This window comes from Cynoglossus semilaevis, chromosome 15, assembly GCF_000523025.1.
Source record: "Cynoglossus semilaevis isolate Cse_v1.0 chromosome 15, Cse_v1.0, whole genome shotgun sequence".
Taxonomy (NCBI): domain Eukaryota; kingdom Metazoa; phylum Chordata; class Actinopteri; order Pleuronectiformes; family Cynoglossidae; genus Cynoglossus; species Cynoglossus semilaevis.
The window spans coordinates 3,542,017-3,560,920 of record NC_024321.1 but is presented as its reverse complement, the minus strand read 5'-3'; the positions used below and the strand labels follow the sequence as shown (position 1 = coordinate 3,560,920).

At 37.5% G+C, this 18,904-nt stretch overlaps 2 protein-coding genes and 1 long non-coding RNA gene across 4 annotated transcripts in view; 2 read left to right on the top strand and 1 right to left on the bottom strand.

Moving 5' to 3' along the window:
- Positions 1 to 9,087, top strand: part of elovl6 (ELOVL fatty acid elongase 6) — a 12,113-nt gene extending 3,026 nt beyond the window's left edge. The window contains exons 2-4 of the mRNA XM_008326571.3: positions 6,283 to 6,414; positions 6,538 to 6,689; positions 6,859 to 9,087. Of these exons, the coding sequence (XP_008324793.1) occupies positions 6,283 to 6,414; positions 6,538 to 6,689; positions 6,859 to 7,301 (727 nt within the window). The 3' untranslated portion in view covers positions 7,302 to 9,087. The remainder of the gene's footprint in view (positions 1 to 6,282; positions 6,415 to 6,537; positions 6,690 to 6,858) is intronic.
- Positions 9,088 to 9,750: 663 nt separating this feature from the next.
- On the top strand, positions 9,751 to 15,709 carry LOC103390645 (uncharacterized). 2 transcript variants are annotated; one of them, XR_522708.2, is made up of 3 exons: positions 9,751 to 9,963; positions 11,524 to 11,651; positions 15,567 to 15,709. It is a non-coding gene; the product is annotated as an uncharacterized LOC103390645 (long non-coding RNA). The 2 variants fall into 2 exon arrangements; XR_522707.3 differs by having other exon boundaries at positions 15,459 to 15,581.
- egf (epidermal growth factor) overlaps positions 12,371 to 18,904 on the bottom strand; it is a 13,198-nt gene continuing 6,664 nt past the window's right edge. The window contains 13 exon segments of the mRNA XM_025062994.1: positions 12,371 to 13,599; positions 13,704 to 13,797; positions 14,136 to 14,235; positions 15,470 to 15,634; positions 15,939 to 16,101; positions 16,205 to 16,327; positions 16,475 to 16,591; positions 16,672 to 16,737; positions 16,740 to 16,937; positions 17,427 to 17,594; positions 17,793 to 18,016; positions 18,338 to 18,442; positions 18,560 to 18,708. Coding sequence (XP_024918762.1) covers positions 13,397 to 13,599; positions 13,704 to 13,797; positions 14,136 to 14,235; positions 15,470 to 15,634; positions 15,939 to 16,101; positions 16,205 to 16,327; positions 16,475 to 16,591; positions 16,672 to 16,737; positions 16,740 to 16,937; positions 17,427 to 17,594; positions 17,793 to 18,016; positions 18,338 to 18,442; positions 18,560 to 18,708 — 1,875 coding nt within the window. The 3' untranslated portion in view covers positions 12,371 to 13,396.

Genomic DNA, 18,904 nt, shown 5'->3' with positions numbered 1-18,904 from the left:
TTTCTTGTGGGCTCACAGCTGAGCATTGTGTAGAAAGAACAGTTAAGTGGCTCAGAAAAAACAAGGAAGAAAGAAATAAAGTGGACATAAACTGGCAGTGAATGGTGTTGTTCAACGTAAACATCAGTGAAGAACCTGTTCACCCTATAGTGGTGGCCATAGACTCATGAGGTAATGTAGGGACGGGAATAATGGCTGCTAGTGTTAAGGAAAAGAAGCCAGCATCGTGTTGGAAATATCTCAGATGTATTTTTGTTACTGTAATCAATTTGTCCAACCAAATATCTGTATTGTGCACAATGTTACATTTGGTAAAAAATACCATGGTAAGTTTAGTGGGATACTGAAAGTGAAAAATAAAGCTTCAATAAAGCTGCAAACAGACCTTTTGCCTTATAACATCAGTGGCTTCATTCAAACATTCCAAAGGTTTTTTAAATGCAATTGTTTTTTTTAATATTGCAGCTGGTGTAGGACATTTTGTGAATTTTGTTAATTTCCCCATTGTGGCACAAATAAAGAACTACTTAATCGTAAATAGAATCCATCATATCTAAAGGAAACAGGTGACTACGGCAGCAGACACACGTGAGTCATGTGTTTCACTGAAAAGCTTGGTGTGTCAAATTAAAATGAATAAAAATCCAAACTCTGCTTTGGGCAGTCGCATACGATACCCCTCTTTTTTCAGCCTCTTTCCACTTTCAGGTATTCACAGTTAATGCAGAGAATGACAGTCTCACAAGTGAGACTGGGAGGCCGACCCTCCTTTTGAAGGGTCCTCATTTAAGTTAGTATTCCAAAATGAATGAATACCATTAATAGTCAGGGATGGTTTAAACATTGTTAAGTTTTTTTCGGAATGAGCCGCTGATTTTTGACTTTGTTTTAAATGTTTTTTATTTTAAAAGAAGATCCATAGTAAATCTAAACACTTTTACACAGTGCTGTAGATTTATAATCCTCTATCTTTACATGATAAACTTATACAGTCCCGACTTAATATTCCAATTTTAAACAATAGTGTTTAACTCTAAATGCCTATGTGACTATGTGACTGCTCCCTAATTTTGAAACATCTTTACATTTGGTCTTTTCTCTTGATTGACACAGCACAAGAACACGGGACAATTAAGGATAGTGATGTTAGAGTTTTAATAAATAGAGTCTTTTGCCCTGAGATATTATCATTCTAAAAACTGCTGTTATCTCCCCTTACACACACCTTCAGCCTGCTGACTCACCATGTTCTGCCACAGACGTCATCACCCCTCATTGTGATGCAGGTTGCTATGATCCCCGGTCTGTCGTCTTCTGTTTTTTAAGTAGCTGCTCTAGTGAAAGTCAGCCCTGCACCTCTGATGCATCTTGTGGTTATACTCTTATACTAAATGACAAAAACAGATGCATCAAACGTGTAATTCAGTGATGCTATATGCTTTTTTTTTATTCAAAGGACAATTTTGAGACGTGTAATTCAGTGATGCTAATAATAATTGATTTTTTTTTATTCAAAGGACAATTTTGACTTGAAAAGGAGCATTTTTTTACTGTTGTTGCAAAATGATCAGTGGGCCATGGTCATCCCAGCGACCAGATGTCCTACCACAACACCTAATACCTGATTTAAATGGTACACCTTCTCCTGTTCCTTATTTACTACAGCAGATCTTCTGTCTTCCCAGAAAGGGATTCTCCTAATTGTCACATCCACCTGCTCGTCACCTGGTTTTTCATTCACAGGCATGGTACCTCATTCATTAGTCGTGAAGGTCAGGTAAAAGGAACTTAATGAGTTGAGGTGAGGCTGCTGGTGTCATGTTACTTATCTAGTAATACAACAGTGGAGACTGTTGTTTCAGAGCCCTGCTGTGGGTTGGAGGAGAGACCACCCATTAAAATCTCAAACTCAGGCTATTGTTATACCTCCAAGACAGAATCAATAGGGCTTTTTAAATCATTTTTTTGGTGTAGTTTCCACCATTTGCTTGTTTTTAATCCCACTTTTATTAGACATAAACTCAATAAAAGAGGACTAGTTTACAAGACACTTTCAAAATATATTACTTTTACTTTTTTGCTTCAGTTTGAAGACAGTCTGTATTCCTTTTCACTGTTCTAATAATCTTAATCTGCGTATGAAATTATGAAAAACAGTTAAAAATGTATATAAATCACATCCTCTGCTCCCAGCCTGTGCACCTTTACATCAATGTGTTTTGGGGCTTAACTAAACGGAAGTGTTCGTCATTACTGCCAAATTCATGTTGGCAACCAAAAAACTGACACAAGTTGTACTCTTACGAGGACAATGCCAATACAGAGATTTTTCTTTTTTGCAGCCGTAAATCTATAAACTGTCGTGTGTAAACACTAGAACAGTAGCAGTGCACACAGTGATCTTAATTAGTCCTGACCATGTTAACCCAGAGTTTGCCCCAGGCTTGATGTTGGCTCGGCTGCTCTCTTTCTAAACACGTCGAGGTCAGTGATGTAAACGTTAGATGGCTACTCAGAAACCAAGTCTTGCCTGAAGTGATGCTGTGATCTGGTTCTACTTTAGGATTTTAGCAGAATGTCAAGGACAACACAGGAAGTAGGAAACTGTTAAATTGAGATAAATTAGCTTTGTTGCCTTAATGTCATTAAGAATGATGGTAAAACAATTTAATGTTATTAAAGAAAGATCATGTGCATATAAAATCATATTTCTTACAGATAATGTGAAATAATATAAACGGTCAAGAGCCATTCTTTGTGTGTGTATATGGCTCTGCTGCAGTATGAAGACACAGTCAAGGTGAATGGATGTGATAAACGTGTCTGCAGGGTGGTTATGGCCCCGTTGAGTGCTTTTCAGGCTCAGATGCCTTCCAGTCCCACGTCTTGCTGATTAAAATAAGCTTGACTCTAGATGTTCTCCGGGCTTTTAACACACTGGGAATAATAGCCTATCATCAACCACTATAAGAGAACCATTTCCTGAGGACAAATGGACATTTAATGTAGGTCACCAGATGCAGAATGGACTCATCCCGTGTTAGTAGTCTTACGAGGATGGTGATGTTAAGTCCGGGCAGATACTGTATTGCATGCAGTAACCAGAGAGGCTGTGTGTGTGTGTGTGTGTATGTGTGTGTGTTGCTAACTGGATTATGTCTGAGAGCTTCCTGGGTACAAGCTTATTCTCTATTAGCTGTGTCTTATTTACAGCAGCTAATGCTCTGATATCTGGGTTCACTGCTCATTGCACACTCACACACACATGACTTCATGTCAGTTTCAAAAGCAGAGCGTTGGGGGTGTATAGTGTAGCCACGCGTTGTTTGTGTGTGTGGTTCCTACCGCGTGTGTGTGATGCTACAAACGTTAACTCGTGTTCTCAAAAGACTGGAGGCTCGGAGATCCTGGCATGTCAACACATCCTCACACTGCTCCTTCGAGATGATGTAATGCCTGAAATCGCATTGACCAGATTATTTAGGTTCTGGATTAGCATCTGGTTACTCAGCAGCATTGGACAGAACAGTCACAATAGGGTGGTGGGAACTGGTCTTGCTAATACCCCAGGATCATAATTGGATCTGGCATTTCATGATATATATGTATGTATTATTATATATATCATGATACAGGTTTACAGGTTTAAGTCGGAAAAGGTTTGCTTCCAGAGCTGGACAATGGTACACCGTAGCAGTTGATCTTTGGCGTGAGGGTGCGTGTAAATAAAAAAACTCTTAGTGTAAATTGAATAACAAACCCTCAAGGTGTTAGAGCATGTGCAGGCACAGAGGCGTCGTTTTTAATACATCTGTTAAATTAAAGAACACTTTGTTTGTTTTATTCTGTAGATCTCTTGAAAATCAAATCACCACTTATCTCTTATATGATAGGCTGTTTTGTGGGGCATTTTAGTCAGCCTGCTAACACGAAAACAATATCTCACAACTGCCAGCATCTGCTGGTGATGCTTGTTCAGATTTCACCCCTTGAATTCAAACATGTATGCCTTGGTTTGAATAAATATTTGACACTTGAATCAAAAGTGATACCCCTAAAAGTTGCATACCTTTATTTAGGCAGTGACTCATCTGACGGGTTATAAAGAAAGTGTGATTTAATATCATGTATTTGGTTGTGGTAAAGTGAACCAGACATTTGTTATTGATTGACTTGAATTTAGGTCAGTTTATTTTGCTACTGTATTCAGTGAGGATATCTCTCCTATTTTTGAATTAATTTAAAGAATGTCACACTTGCACAATGTTATTTGCTCAGTTCAGTATTTATGAGAAAATCAAAAGATTATTTGCTCAGTTCAAGTTCAGTATTTATGAGAAAATCAAAAGGTTGGTGTGTATTTTTGAGACTTCTATTGCATTTTTACTGCTACCATTACTACTGTACGTTCCTTTAGGCAGAATCAGAAAAGTCATACTCTTGGGTGGAGCTGTGTAAACACCCAGGAAGGCAGGAAGGTGTGAGGTGAAGTGACACTGGCGTCTGAAATGCATTCCTGTGGTTGTAGACATTGCACGGCTGTAGCTTTCTCTCTCGAAGCTGCGCCTCTGTTCCCCTCCCCCAACACCTTCATCATTTAGATCTGACATGCATTTGTGTTTCTTTACCTTTTTTGTTTTAGCTTTTAGCTTTGAAAATACTAGAAAACACGAATAAGCATACCTGTTTAGGTTATACTGTTGTAGAGGTATTAGTTGCTATCTTTACCATACTGAATTTGGTAAATCCTATAAAAAATAAAATGCTTCATGCTGCAACAACTGTGACAATGGCAACAACAACATTGATAACAGTAATCACAACAACAAAACCAACTTTTGTATGTTGGGCATATATTCAGAATGTAAAGCTAAGAACCTTAAAGTGCTCGACTGTCATTGTTCTGTTTGGTGCAGGACCTTTTGACTCGAATTGCAACTAAAAGAAAATACAAAAATACGAAGAAAATACGCTCGGGGACTGCGTTGTTCACTTTTATCTTGTCACCCTGTAACTGAGAAAGTGATGTCATTCTGCCTCTGTCTGTGTGTGTGTGTGTGTGTGTGTTTAGCCACTGTGCATAGTCAAGACTGTGCCCAGGACTGTATCTGTATTCCTTCCACACAGTAATATTCCTAAATTTGGTCTTAATATGATCCTCAGAGTTGTCCTTGTTGTATAACGTTCCCAACAGCGGAACAAATGCAGCATTAGTGAGTCACGGAAGTCATTATCTCCACTACCGTTAGTCCCAGAAGTCCCTGGTGCCCTGAAGTCTGGTCCCTCTGCACTGTCTCTTGAGAACAATTCTGTTCAATTCTGTTTGGCCTTTCCTACCAGTCATGTCACAGACAGGTACTTTCTTAAGCATCACATTCAACCAGACACTGTGCTTTCCTGAAATAAACAGGTTCCTCCCAGTTTACGCAGCATGCCCCCATCTGCCGTTAATCCTACTCAGCATCTATTCTTTCAAGTCAAAACACCTGTGCTATGTAGTCATGTTTAGCTAACGTTGAGCTGATGTTGAGCTTCTCTTCTCTACATGTATTTGTGCTGCCTGTCACGTTGTCACCAATTACTACAATCATAAATCAGTCATTTCAAACAGAATGCATTGAATTTTGATTTTAAATTCAATTAAAATTAAGTAAAAGCAAAGTTTTTAGCCACGGTTGGAGCTGAACAAAGAAAGTCATGGTATCATCACTTCAGTAATCGCCTGAGGTCAGTGGAGAGAGTTTGTTTTGTAAACAGTGTGGTTGTGGTCTTATAGCTGTGTTCTCAGAGAAGAAGCAGTTAAAGATACACATGTGTGGTTTTAGCACTAACAAAGCTACTTTGTACTTTGAGTCATCATGCATTTTGAGTTTGATTGAAATTAGTGAATATGTCTGTTGTTGTGCTAAGTTGATCTACAACAGCCTTGACTCTTTTATGTTGTTTTCTTGCAATGGAAGAATTAAAAACATGTTTTTGTTTGATTTTTCTTTCTTTTTCTTGTAATTTTTGTAAAGCTATGATAAGTGTTTAAATTCGATTCATTTTTTTAAATTAAATTATGACCTTGTACTATTTGGCATTCATCAGAATTAAATTACATGCATACAACAGTTGCATCCCACCAGCATTTGGTTATTGTCCCTGTTAATGACCCCAACCCAATAACTATAAATATCATGTTAAAATGCTCAGACTCTGACCACTCCATTAACCTGGGTTTGAACCTGCAGTTAAAAAATCAGAAGTGATTAATAAACTATTTACTGTTTGTATTAACAGGAAGAAGTCCTTTCTCTTTTCGGCACTCTACGCTGCCTTCATCCTTGGGGGTCGCCATGTCATGAAACAGAGGGAGAAGTTTGAGTTGAGGAAACCACTGGTGCTATGGTCTCTCACGCTTGCGGTTTTCAGGTGAGAGTCCAGGACTGCAATACTTTTTTTTTTAAAATAAAAACAGGCTGTGTCTGCTAAGACTGCTTTATTTCATGGAGTAGATTAAGTCATTTCACTGTTTTAATATTTGTTTCCCTGCAGCATATTTGGTGCCATCCGTACTGGCGGTTACCTGACGTACGTCTTGATGACGAAAGGGCTTAAACAGTCAGTTTGTGACCAGAGCTTTTACAACGGTCCCGTCAGCAAGTTCTGGGCATACGCCTTTGTACTTAGCAAAGCTCCAGAATTGGGTGAGTTATTGTCTTCTGGTAGCATATCTAATATTATAATGCGCACTATCACTAATTACACTTTGTCTTTGTAATAACCTTTGTCTTATATTCCCTCCCACTTATTTTCTCTATCTTGCTTCCTTGCCCCACACAACATCCTTCTGCACTTCTGCATTCTCACCTGTAGGTGACACTCTGTTCATTGTGCTGAGGAAACAGAAGCTCATCTTTCTGCACTGGTACCACCACATCACTGTGCTTCTTTACTCCTGGTACTCCTACAAAGACATGGTGGCAGGTGGTGGATGGTTCATGACTATGAACTACCTGGTTCACGCCGTCATGTACTCTTACTACGCCTTGCGTGCTGCCGGCTTCAAAGTGTCCCGCAAGTTCGCCATGTTCATCACGCTGACCCAGATCAGCCAGATGGTCATGGGCTGCGTGGTCAACTACCTGGTGTACTCATGGATGCAGCAGGGTCAGGAGTGTCCGTCCCACATGCAGAACATTGTGTGGTCCTCCCTCATGTACCTCAGCTACTTTGTGCTTTTTGTCCAATTCTTCTTTGAGGCCTACATTGGCAAGTCTAAATCATCTGCTAAAACAGTCACTAAGAAGAGTGACTAAAGTTGAATTTAAAAAAATGCCATAAAGATGGGGAGAAGGGAGACGACATAGAACAAAGGGAGAAGATGAGAAGTAAAGGGACCAGTTATTTGAGAAGAAGAGGGAGAGAGTGAGGGTTTGAAAGATTGTAGAGCTTAAACCAAGGCCAAGGAGGTTTGGGGTGTGGAGGTTGGGGTGGGAGGGTGAGAGGCTAGCTGGTGTTTGTGCTTGAGCATTACTACTAATGTGCAGATGTAAAAAGCCTGTCTGGAGGATGCTGGGAAAGCCGGCGCCACAGCTATCAGAAGCCATCACGTTGTCCACCTGAAGTCTACAAAAAAAAAACATGATTTTTTAACATGAATAGTTGTTAAAAACAAACAGAAAATAAAAAAAACGCAGATTAAAATCTGACAAATGTTTACCTTTTATTAAAATAAAATCATACATGTGAAGACAGAAGGAGCATATCCACCTGAATATGTTCACATCTGTCATCTGTGTTTGTTGTTTTGGTTTGGTTTTTAAACTGTCAAAGAAAATGGTTGAAACACTGGTGATGCTCGGACCTGCTGGTTGATGTAAAACCGTGGTGTGAACAGCACTATATCTTCTTTGTCTTTCGTTACAAATTGTGATCTTTCTTCTCAGGTTTTAGGTTATTTATGAATATAATATGCATATCAATAGAAGGTTTTTTTTACATCAGCACTGGCCCACAGTATGGCAGATACTACATTCAGCATGGGCACAGATTCTGAAAGAAAGCCAGGATGAAGAAGATTGGATATACAAATTACTATGAAGGAAAAGTGGATGCCTGCAGTGCCGTGCTGCACTTCCTTGAAAAGTTGCCGACTGTGTTTGGTGAAGAACCTGTTGATTTTTTTCTAATGCTTGACGAGGACTGTCACTTTTTCCAACACGTTTGAATATATTCTTTTAATTTTGCTTAACTTTGTATGTTGTTTAGTGATTTATGATTCTTTTATCCACCCAAAAACACAAACTCTCAATTCCCTAGTCTTATAATTTCTATGCAGTTGTTCATCTGCTCTAGTGTCAATTATCAATGAGCAGTATGCCCGTCTTAGGTAGGCATAGATGTTTTATTATTTTTCCCGAAGCAGATGTAGAAAATGTGGCTAATGGAATTTCATGACACTCCAAAAAAAACACTGAACATGTACCTTTTAGTCACTTTGAAACCATAATTGTCTCTAATGGTGACTGTTTAACAAATTCAAACATTCCTTTTTATTAGGATGTCTAATTAAGCATCATGTGAGCAGCATGCACAGGCAAAGAGAAATGTGTTTTTTCGAGAACAAACAAATAGCACCTCAGAATTAGCTGATTTTCTGTAATTTCCGCAGCTATTGTACAACCAGGAGAACTTTCTGGCTTGATTTCTAACAGCAAAACATCAGTCCTAATGTCACTGTCCTTTTTTTTTTTAACCATCAAAGACATATTCTCAAGGGGCTTTAAATCCTGAACTAAGACATTCACACCACGTTCAAACTTTGGATGAAAAATGCCAGCCCTTGATTGGACTAGGTCACCACCAGCACCACCAGTGAAGAACACAAAGCTGAATGCTTGAAGCGTGAACGAAGGATGAACATTTTTTTGTTTAGTAAATAAAAAAGTGAAATATTAAACATGCAAATTGTCACAATCTGCTGTGTTGACTGAAAACGTGTAACTTAATGGCGTCTGTTGTGCTCTTGTGCATTTGCACTGTGTTAATGTCAAAAACACTTGTTGCTGAAAAAATAATGTATAAACAAAGAGTGCTAAAATGTCACATCTCTGGTGTTTGTTGTTTTTTTGTTATTTATAAGTTTTAGCTTTTGATGATTGAATAATTTGCAAAGCACTGTGGAGGATTACAAATGAATTTTAGGATTAATGTCTGGCTTTTTACACCCTAGCAACAATTTGGGAGGTTCAAAACCACAATACAGTTCATGGTACACATTGGCTACACTACTGAATATAACTTAGTCACCTACACTTGGCATGAACCAAAAAAAGTGTTCCTTGCTGTCTTTATGATTTATTAATAGGATAACCCTTAATCAATAAAATTAATGAAAATAACAATTACAAAAAAACAGAATTAAACTAGAGAGAAGTATAAATGGTACTAACGCAATTCTCAGTCATTCTTCAGTAATAACATATACGTGTACATAATTTATTTTGATAAATACCAGTAAATAACACACAGAGACAGGTATAAATACAGACACACGTTGTACACGGTAGTATTTTTACATGCAAATAACACATTTTATCACAATTTGTAATTTTCGCTGTGATTTCCAAAACAAAAACAACTTAAATATAATTTAGTTTATATTTTCCTAGAATATTTCTTGACGGTTTAAGTAGCAAATAGATTTTTTGTACATATTTACCGGACAGCAAATAGCTTTTGTTGAACTTAGTGTGTGACGTCATACCTCTAATTAGCCCAATTAAACACCTGGTCAGTTGGCGTCAGTCAAAACAGTCGTTTGAAAAGTTTTAACTCTCGGAGACGTTTTTTTTTTGTTGTTTATTTATTTATTTATTAAAAACTAAACTACTGACCTACATTAACGCACATTGAGGTATTACTCCATGGTTGTTTTCCCTATAAATAAGAACCAGGAGAGCTGCGAACACACTGGTGGTGAGTACGTAAATGCAAACCGTCAGTGGTCTAGTTTTGAAAGATTGTTTACAAAACATTTGATGGAATGTTTCCTAATTTGAAGCAATATTTGTCAAAACCTGTTTAAATTTTAGTTAATTTTATTCAAGATTTTGCGTAGTAAAGTAAGTAGTATTTCCTGTTTGGAAATCACAAATGGTAAAACTGTGATTAATTAATTACTAAATTGAAAAAGAAAAAGAAAATGTGTTAAAACGATTTGTTCTTTAAAATTATTTCTGTTCTTAGCCACATTACAGTAAGCTTTTGTAATTCTGTATTTACTTGAACTCAAAGATACTGTGAAACTACTAAAAATAAATGAAGAAATAGAAGCTAGGCTAAATAAAACTCAATAAAAGTGAAAAGCGAAGAAACATTAGACTAATGTATAACATAATATATGCATATATATATTTATTATACTGTATATTTATTGATTCATACACAACCTATCTACATTGTTGACGTTGCAAAATTTCAAGATTTTTTATGCTCTGTCGCCGCCTACTGGAATATGGGCAACACCTTACAATTACATTATTATATAGTACACAAATATAATATAATAATTCTTTTAAAAAAGTATTATCATTAGTCTTTATTAATCAATTAATCATTAAGTCATCTAGTGATAATTGCGTCCAAAACTCTAAAACATACTTTGAGAATCACAGAGAAACAAACAAAAACAAATGTAACAAGTTTAAATAAATAAATGATCAACCATCTTTAGGCCATATTCACAGCATCTTTGTATATTTAAGGCTATTTTATTGAATAATAAAAACTTTAAATTAAACGACATTCCATGTTATATCTAATAGTATATTGGATTTTTTTTTCCTTTGGTGCATTTAAGAGGTGTAGCAATAAATATTTAGTACTATTTGCTGATTTAAGTTAGTTTGTTTCCTTTTAAAGGAGAGTATATACGAGAAAATATTTCCCTATTGCCCCTCAGGTGAGAAAATTATCTATGGAGTTTCCAGGTGTAGGAATTCTTTTCCGTCTTCCTGTGACACACAGATTCTGTCTGGCATGTCCACATCCAATATGTGCATTAGGCCCCCTCCACTTTTGAAATCTAAATCTGCCAAAAACCTTTCAAACTAGGGCTACTCTGTCCTTCCAAAGAGTGGCAGAGACCAAATACTGACCTTAAGGATCAGAGCAAAGCCTTTGAGTGGGTAGTTAATTCCCTCTTTAGCCCTCATCAGCTGTCCTCCAGGCTGGGATGGAGATGTGAGTGATAAAGCAAAGCTAGTCCCATCTGGCAGAAACATAGAGAATTAGCTAGAGAAAGAATTACAATACTTGAGTTGTTTTAGTTTGCTTCTTTTTCCAACACTTTAGCCATAACTTCTGATGAAAATTGCGAATGGAAATGTGAACACTTTCATAGAATTTATTGAATTAATAGAAAACAGTAATAATCATTTAAATATGGGGTTAATAATCATTCCTGATTTACCTATAGTCAACTACCCACAATACCATTTAATTTATAATAGAATCAAAAATTGCCTTTTCTTTAAGACACAGAAGATGATGTGTTGGCCACGACAGTGGAACAGGAGTCGTCATAGCAGACTCTGGAGAAAACATAATTGCTGTGTCAGCTCTCTGATATGAAGGACTTCCGGTTGAGCCAATGTATTGTTCTGGTAAGTACCCCCAACCTTTATCACTTTAGTGATGCACAAAGAACATGTTGAGCCCAGTCTGTCTTAAGAGTTTGCCAAAAATATTCTGCAAGAACACACAATAGAACTAAAATTGAAACATGTTTTTTAGTTTCACTACTACAAAAACAAGATAAGAACAGCTGGAACAAAAATGCAGCACCCATTGCATATTCATGTCATGTTCTTTGACGAAAGAGCATACATTAAATACATGGTCCACCTGAGAGTTCATGCTTCTGAATGCACTCAAACCCAAATGTACAGCTCTGTTCACTAGGATCATAACTTCAGTCGAGGTATTCATAATTCCTGCTTTAGTCACCTTTATCTTTGATTTTAATAACATTTAAATTAAATCTTAAATTATGATCACACCTTTCTTGGCCACTGTTACTTACAGTGCCAGTGACTTTATTGCCTCTGTTGTTACTATGGGAGACTCACACAAGATAAATTGCTCAATTTCATCTTTACCAGCTGTTTGGAGTCAGTGCCCTAACCTATTTGTTAGCACTAATGGAGGTCAATATATAGATAAGTGTGTCTTTCCAGGAAAATCAATATCTATGTGGTATCACTGATGGTTTTCCAGCTAAAGTGCTTTGTTTTTTCTTTTCTGCCATTGCTTCAAAACAAAAAGGTGCTGAGTGCTTCTATTAACAATTCCCAGCCAACCTTGAGAGGGAGCCGTAGGCAGAGTAAGGGACTGAGACGCCAGAGGACAGATGGGTCTGTGGTGATGGAGTGTAGCAGCATCGGTACCAGCACCACTAGAGCGTTAGATTTGGAGGAGAATAGAAATACATTGTCTTTGAAGAGTTTTAAAGAAGTCTGATGAGGTGCAATGAGACAGAGACTGCTGTTAATGGTCAACATAATCTTTCAATTATACCACAACAATTTAACAGAATGTGTTTTTTAAATGGAAATGGGATGGTTTAATGGAGTTAAAAAAAGCAGTTTTATTTATGAAATCAAAGTTTTTATTGAAGAAATGCTATTTTCAGAGTAAGAAAATGGAGCTGATAACAAATACAATCTGATGAAAAGAAACCTGTGAGTTTGATAAACACTAGTTAAGTTAGAGATATAAATATTCATGCTAAATTTGAATATACTGTAGCTAAATACTTAGATCTTCTCTTTAGTTTGTATTTAATTTCTAAAACCCAGTGTGTGTGTATGTGTGTGTTTGATTATTATAAACTGTCTATAATTTCCTTAGTGTTAAAGCAAATCCTCTGTGGCATATGAAGCTGTAGAATGTGCTGCCCTATTTACAACAAATATGGGGAAATCACTGCATTTAATGAGTGCATAAATATACTCAGTTAAAAAAATCACAAATGTTTCCATTAAGCTCTGAGTGGATTGTTTATATATACCAATCTACTCCTGATTAGGCACCTAAGTTCTATAAGATTATAATAAAAAAAAATGACATCATGTTCAATAGAGAAGAGAAAAAAGAAGAGAGAGCAGACATGTATAATTTGTCTTTTATGCATAACTTTGGGCAAAATTAGACTAGATTTTAGTCTTAGTATGTGTATTTTTTAAGCTAACTTACTTACTTACATACCAATTTATTAATATAGAAACATTATGTACAAGACAAACTTTTCACCCACACATGTGACACATAAAACCAGCACAGACATGGACAGATTTAAAAAGCTGTGGCCTGGAGTTTTCACTGTAACATGGTATCAATCTCTGGGGTCCTAGGACACTCCACCTCTGGGGTGGTGGTCTGAGAGAGTGGCCGGTTTAAAAGTTGTACAAGAATATGTATTTGACACCGAATGACTGCGCTGACAGTCGACAGGGGCCCTGATATCCACGGCAACAGCCGACATCATGGAACACTCGTAGCCTCTGTTGTGTTTGGACAGTGTGTCCGACTCTTCAGACCCTTGGGTGTCACCTGATGATTTAAAACAAACTTGAATTTAGATCTAAAATATTTAGATGTGAGACTCTGGAATAGTTTGAATATGCTTTGGCGTAAGGTGAATAAAATGAAGGTACTTGTTTCTGAAGAGCACGACGGACAGATGGCTCTCCTGGGGCAGGCCAGGGCAGGAAGTTTTCCTTCCAGACTGTTTTCAATCAGCATGTAAATCTGCGGGTTTGTTCAAAACTTTGTTGATTTTTAAAAAAATCCAAAGACTTCTGCCACATTGTTTTAATGCTATTTCATTATAATACGTACTATAATTATTACTTATAACTCAGTATAAGGCAAAAATCCTTAAACAAAACAATTCACAACCAGAAAAAAAGGGTTTATATTGAGAAGTAAATATAACATATTTGAAAAAGTTAATTTTATTAGTGAAAAATGCAGAGTCCAAGAGCATTTTTAAATGGCTTTTTGAGTAAACCTTTTAAATTTACAAAAGTCTGTAACAATATATTGTCATCATTATTATTTTTGTGTTAAAAAGGTAGGGTCTTTACCTGAGGTGTACTGGAACTAGTTGCTACTGACATGCTATCTTCTGTCACACTGCTCTCACTCACATTATCCACCGAAGGGTGTTTGCAGAATTTCTTTGTTCTGTAAACATGAAATAGAAAACATAAATCTTTCAGGTTTTGGGTCAAATGCAATCCATTTAAAAAGTACTGTATAATACATTTGCAAAGTTTAACATTTATCAAAACTAATAGTATTTAATGGTTTTGTGGAGAGTGGAAAACCTTTCTTTGAATTTTATGTTTAGTAATGCATATTGGCCATTACAAATGTGATAGCATTGCAGTCCCTAAAGATGCAACAATGCACATTTTTCCAAATTGTTTGTGCTGGTGAGGAAACTAAAGTGCTGCATTAAAAAATGCTCAAGTGCATTCATGCCCAAGTGCGGATTGTAATTTGAAGCATAGCATTGTCAGCCATGTATCCCCACCACTGGGTGGGGGGTCATACCTCAACAGCTCCATTCTGTTGCTGAGAAATGACCTATTTTTATGTGCAATTGCCATAGAACAGGCTAAACCAAGCATGTAATTGAAAGCGTGCCACTTCCACTGGGGGAACCAAGGCCGGGGATGTCAGAATGTAGTAGGTGAAAAAGGAAGGAGAAGGAGGCAGAGCATTTGGTAAGTCAGGATAGTGGAGAATGATAACAGCCTTGTTTGTAAGCCAGAGAAACAAAGAAAAAACAAATCAGCTCTTTGGTGGCAGCTCAGAAAGGAGTCAAATGGAGGAGGGCTGGTAGAAGGTAGTTTTGCATGTGCTCTTTGTTCAACCAGTCCAGTCAGTGGTCCGTCATGCCATTTAAACCATAACATCATCTGCACATTGACTTTTGACCTTTTTGTTTCTTTCAAATATGACACTTCTTAGAGCCAGTTATATTCTGTCAGCTACCCTTAGAAAGGTTAACAGGGGTGTAAGAATTGGTGTCTTTTTTTCTCCAGAGAGTAGAGAACTCAGTAATCAAAATACTTCCGTACATAAGTACACATGTACAACGCCTTAGTTGCAAGTTTGTGGGCCATCACAGAATCAACAGGATTCTGGGTGAGTTTTATCATTTCTTATTTATAATATTTTTGTTTTAAAATGACACAATATGCTGCCATAGCACAATGGGGGCTTGAGTTATAACATCTAGTTTAATGTTTTTTCAACATTGTCTCAGTTTTAATTAGTGTAATATGTAATGGTATTAGAGGGAGGAGCATCATTAGCTTTGTTTTTTTTTTTTACCATATTATATGTGTGTGTGTTTCCTCTTATACTCAAGTTACATATGCCGCCCCTCTATATTGCAGTATCATCTCACCCGTAGCAGTAGGTGACACAGGCAGTGATGGAGAGTAGGGAGATGAGCCCCACCATGCAGGCCGCAATGACCACGTTCCTCTTCTTCTCTTCCTCAGTCTGCTGTAGCTCCCACCACTCTGGGTCACTGAACTGACAACGTTCTCCCACGTAGCCTGGCAAACAGCTGTAAAGATACAAGTCACCATCATTTGGTTGTGTTCTCAATAATATTAAATTTAAAATTAAATAAAGTTCAAAATATGTAAATACATTTTTCCATGCTTTTACTTTTTTGTGTTAATAAATATAACCATATAACCACTTTACTTCAACTGCTGTCTCATGGTGCACCAGTCTTAGTCATAGAACAACAGTGACACCAACTGGTTGGTTGCTATAACTGACGTAGTCTTTTAAGAGGAGGTTTTTGAAAGCGTGAGTACAGTCTTTTGCTGATTACTTTTTCTTCTTAGAAAAACGTTATTTACTTGCAGGCATATGTATCCATCTCAGGAAAGTAGAAGCAGACACCCTGGTACAGACAGTATGACTCATGGGTAGAAGGACAGCTCTCAGCTGAATTACTGTTGTGGTGCTGGAAAGTGACATCAGCAGGTCGGCCTGTGGTCACTGATAATGTAGTTTCAGGGTCTGATGGTGGAGAAATGTTGAAGTAATCTCATCAAAATACACAAATACAATGCTAAATATTTGTTGGTCCTTAAGCACATTTCCGTACTTGTTTTAGACAAACCTTGACATGTTTGTTCATTGCTGTTATGTCCGGCCTGACACTTGCAGAAAAACTTCCCCAGGGTATTTTGACATTCTGTGTTTCTGTTGCAGTTGTGTGTTCCCAGTTTACATTCATCGATATCTAAATCCAGGGAGAAAACGGTCAATAACCTCCATAAACTGCACAGATTGGAGTCAGATAAAAAGGTTTCTGTGTAATATGTAGTTCTCGTGACCTTTTTCAGGGTATGTATGTATTCTTTATTCCCACACATTCCCACATACTCACCCATGCACAACTGTCCATCACCTGTGAAACCTTCCACACATAAACATGTGGGGCTGTTAGCCTGCAGCAGACACTGTGCATTCACACCACAGCGGAGAGAGGAACACACACTTTGGTCTGACACAGAAAGAAAAGTTAAATTTAATGTACACACATACACACATCTGCCTTGGGTTTTTCTAAAGGTAAACTCTTACCTGAAACCATTTTTTCTGTAAACACACTGAGCATGTTGCCTTTAGGAAACAACAAATCAATCAATTAATGATTCTGAATCTAAAAGTAAACATCTCAGGACATGCAGCTTTGGATTTACCTGTTATATTAGACGAATCAGCAGGCCTGCATGTTTTCCCATCAGCTGAAAGGATGTAGCTAGGCAGACAGGAACAGTGAGCAAATCCAAGTTTGCTTTCACACACCTGAGTACAACCACCATTATGATGGAGGCAAACATCCGTCCCTGGCAACAATTATGAATATGTTAATGAAAAACCACATTATTTGTATCACTACAGCAGATATCAGCCCATCCCGCCCTATGCCAGGTGTCTTTTGGTGTTACAGGAACAATCTTTGTCATCATACTTAAATGTGAGGACTAGTTCGTTCAAAATGAGCTGTTACTCACATATTATGTAACCCTGTGAAAATAGTATGCAATGTGACAGGTCATTGCCCTCCCTGCCACTAGATGGCACTGTGCAAACCTGCTGGTTATCATGTGGTACAGCTACAGGTGAGCTAAAGGCCCAAGCCTTTAACTCACCTGTAGCTGTATGTGTGAACCCATGCTACAATCAAATTAACTGTAAGTGAGCAAGCGTGCAAGATTGTATTGATGGTATTTGCTTGCAGATATAAAATATAATATTGCCCTTGTGTGTTTGTGTTTCCTCATTCTATTGCTTATGTATCTTTGTTACTCACTTTTATTCTCATTACATTATACCTGGTTTAGCAAGAGGGTGCACCACTACAATGGATGCTGGTTGGAACATCTTGCTGTGAATGGTTTGGAGTCCCTTTCCAGTTCGCTTGTGTATACTTCTAAGTGCCTGGTTTTTCTGATCTGAAATCCAGAGCTGGTCCTCAAATACTGCAAGATCGAATGGCCGACCTGGGGCATTTGAATACAAACAAAAATAATATAAAATATACATCCAGTGAGACAAGCATGTAGTACTAAATAAACAAATGTAATTCTTCTTGACTATATGTGACTGCCTGAGAACATATAATATTGTTAATACTCTAGTCCTGTGCATGTTATGTTATTTTGCATGTTATGGGGTGTTGTTTTGTTAACAAGCCTCACCTACTTGGTTTTCTGGCAGCATCCTCCGGTCTGAGCCATCCAGAGCTGCTGTCTCCACCACACCTCTCTGCTGGTCGCACCAAAACAGACGATCCTCAGTGAAATCAATGGTCAGGCCACTTGGTAATACAAGGTCAGTGCTTGCAATTATAGTTCTTGCTGTGCCTTCCAAAGAGGCTGTTTCTACAACTGGATGGACTCCTATGTCAATCCAAAACAACTTCCTCAAAGTAGAAAAATAGAGAAAAAGAAATTAGGAATAAATAACAAATTCAAATGTGGTTTCTTAGTTCATCAACTTACAGCCTTAGGGGCTTTACCTGGTGTCTAGAATGTGGGCAATATAGAGTCACATGAGACGCCCTTTGGTTTAAGATATTGCCCATATTCTGAATACCAGTTATAGGCAGGTGTACAATTTCTTAATAGAACACTTGGTTTAAAAGATTAAATACAAAGCAAAAATAGTCAAAGTGGTTATTATATACAACTGCAGTTAAATCATTTAGTCTTAGTCTTGGTTTGCAACTATTAAGTGGACTCACTTTGCCAAAGGATGGACTGTAATAGCTTTGGGTTTTTCCAGACCTTTGCTGACAATAACTTCTCTGTTTAGACCAGCCAAGGTAATGGAGTCAACCGATGCCCGGCTAAAACACAAAGTTTCAAAAAGTGTTAATCAAACTTAAGCAAACACTTGCCCTACGCATGCCCTCAAACCTTATTATTTAAAAGACTCGTGTTGCCCATTTAAAAACAACACATACCCAGTATCAGTCCAGTAGATCCTACGATTGATCCAGTCAACAGCCAGTCCTTCTGGTGAATTCAGATCCTCTGATACAACAATCTCTCTGTATCCTCCATTTATATTGATCCGCTCAATAGTCTTTTGGCTTATACTTGTGAAGTACACCTACAAACAACACACAGACGTTGTACATTGTTGTATAGTAATGCAAAAAAGAGCATTGTATGCAGACCGTTTCCCTGTTTCAACTACAAACATCGTAATCACAGCATGTGTCCACTAGATGTCACTAGATGTCAAAGCAAAACCTGAATCAATGCCAGTTATTCAGTGTGAATCATGGGACCTTAGGTTAGTAAAT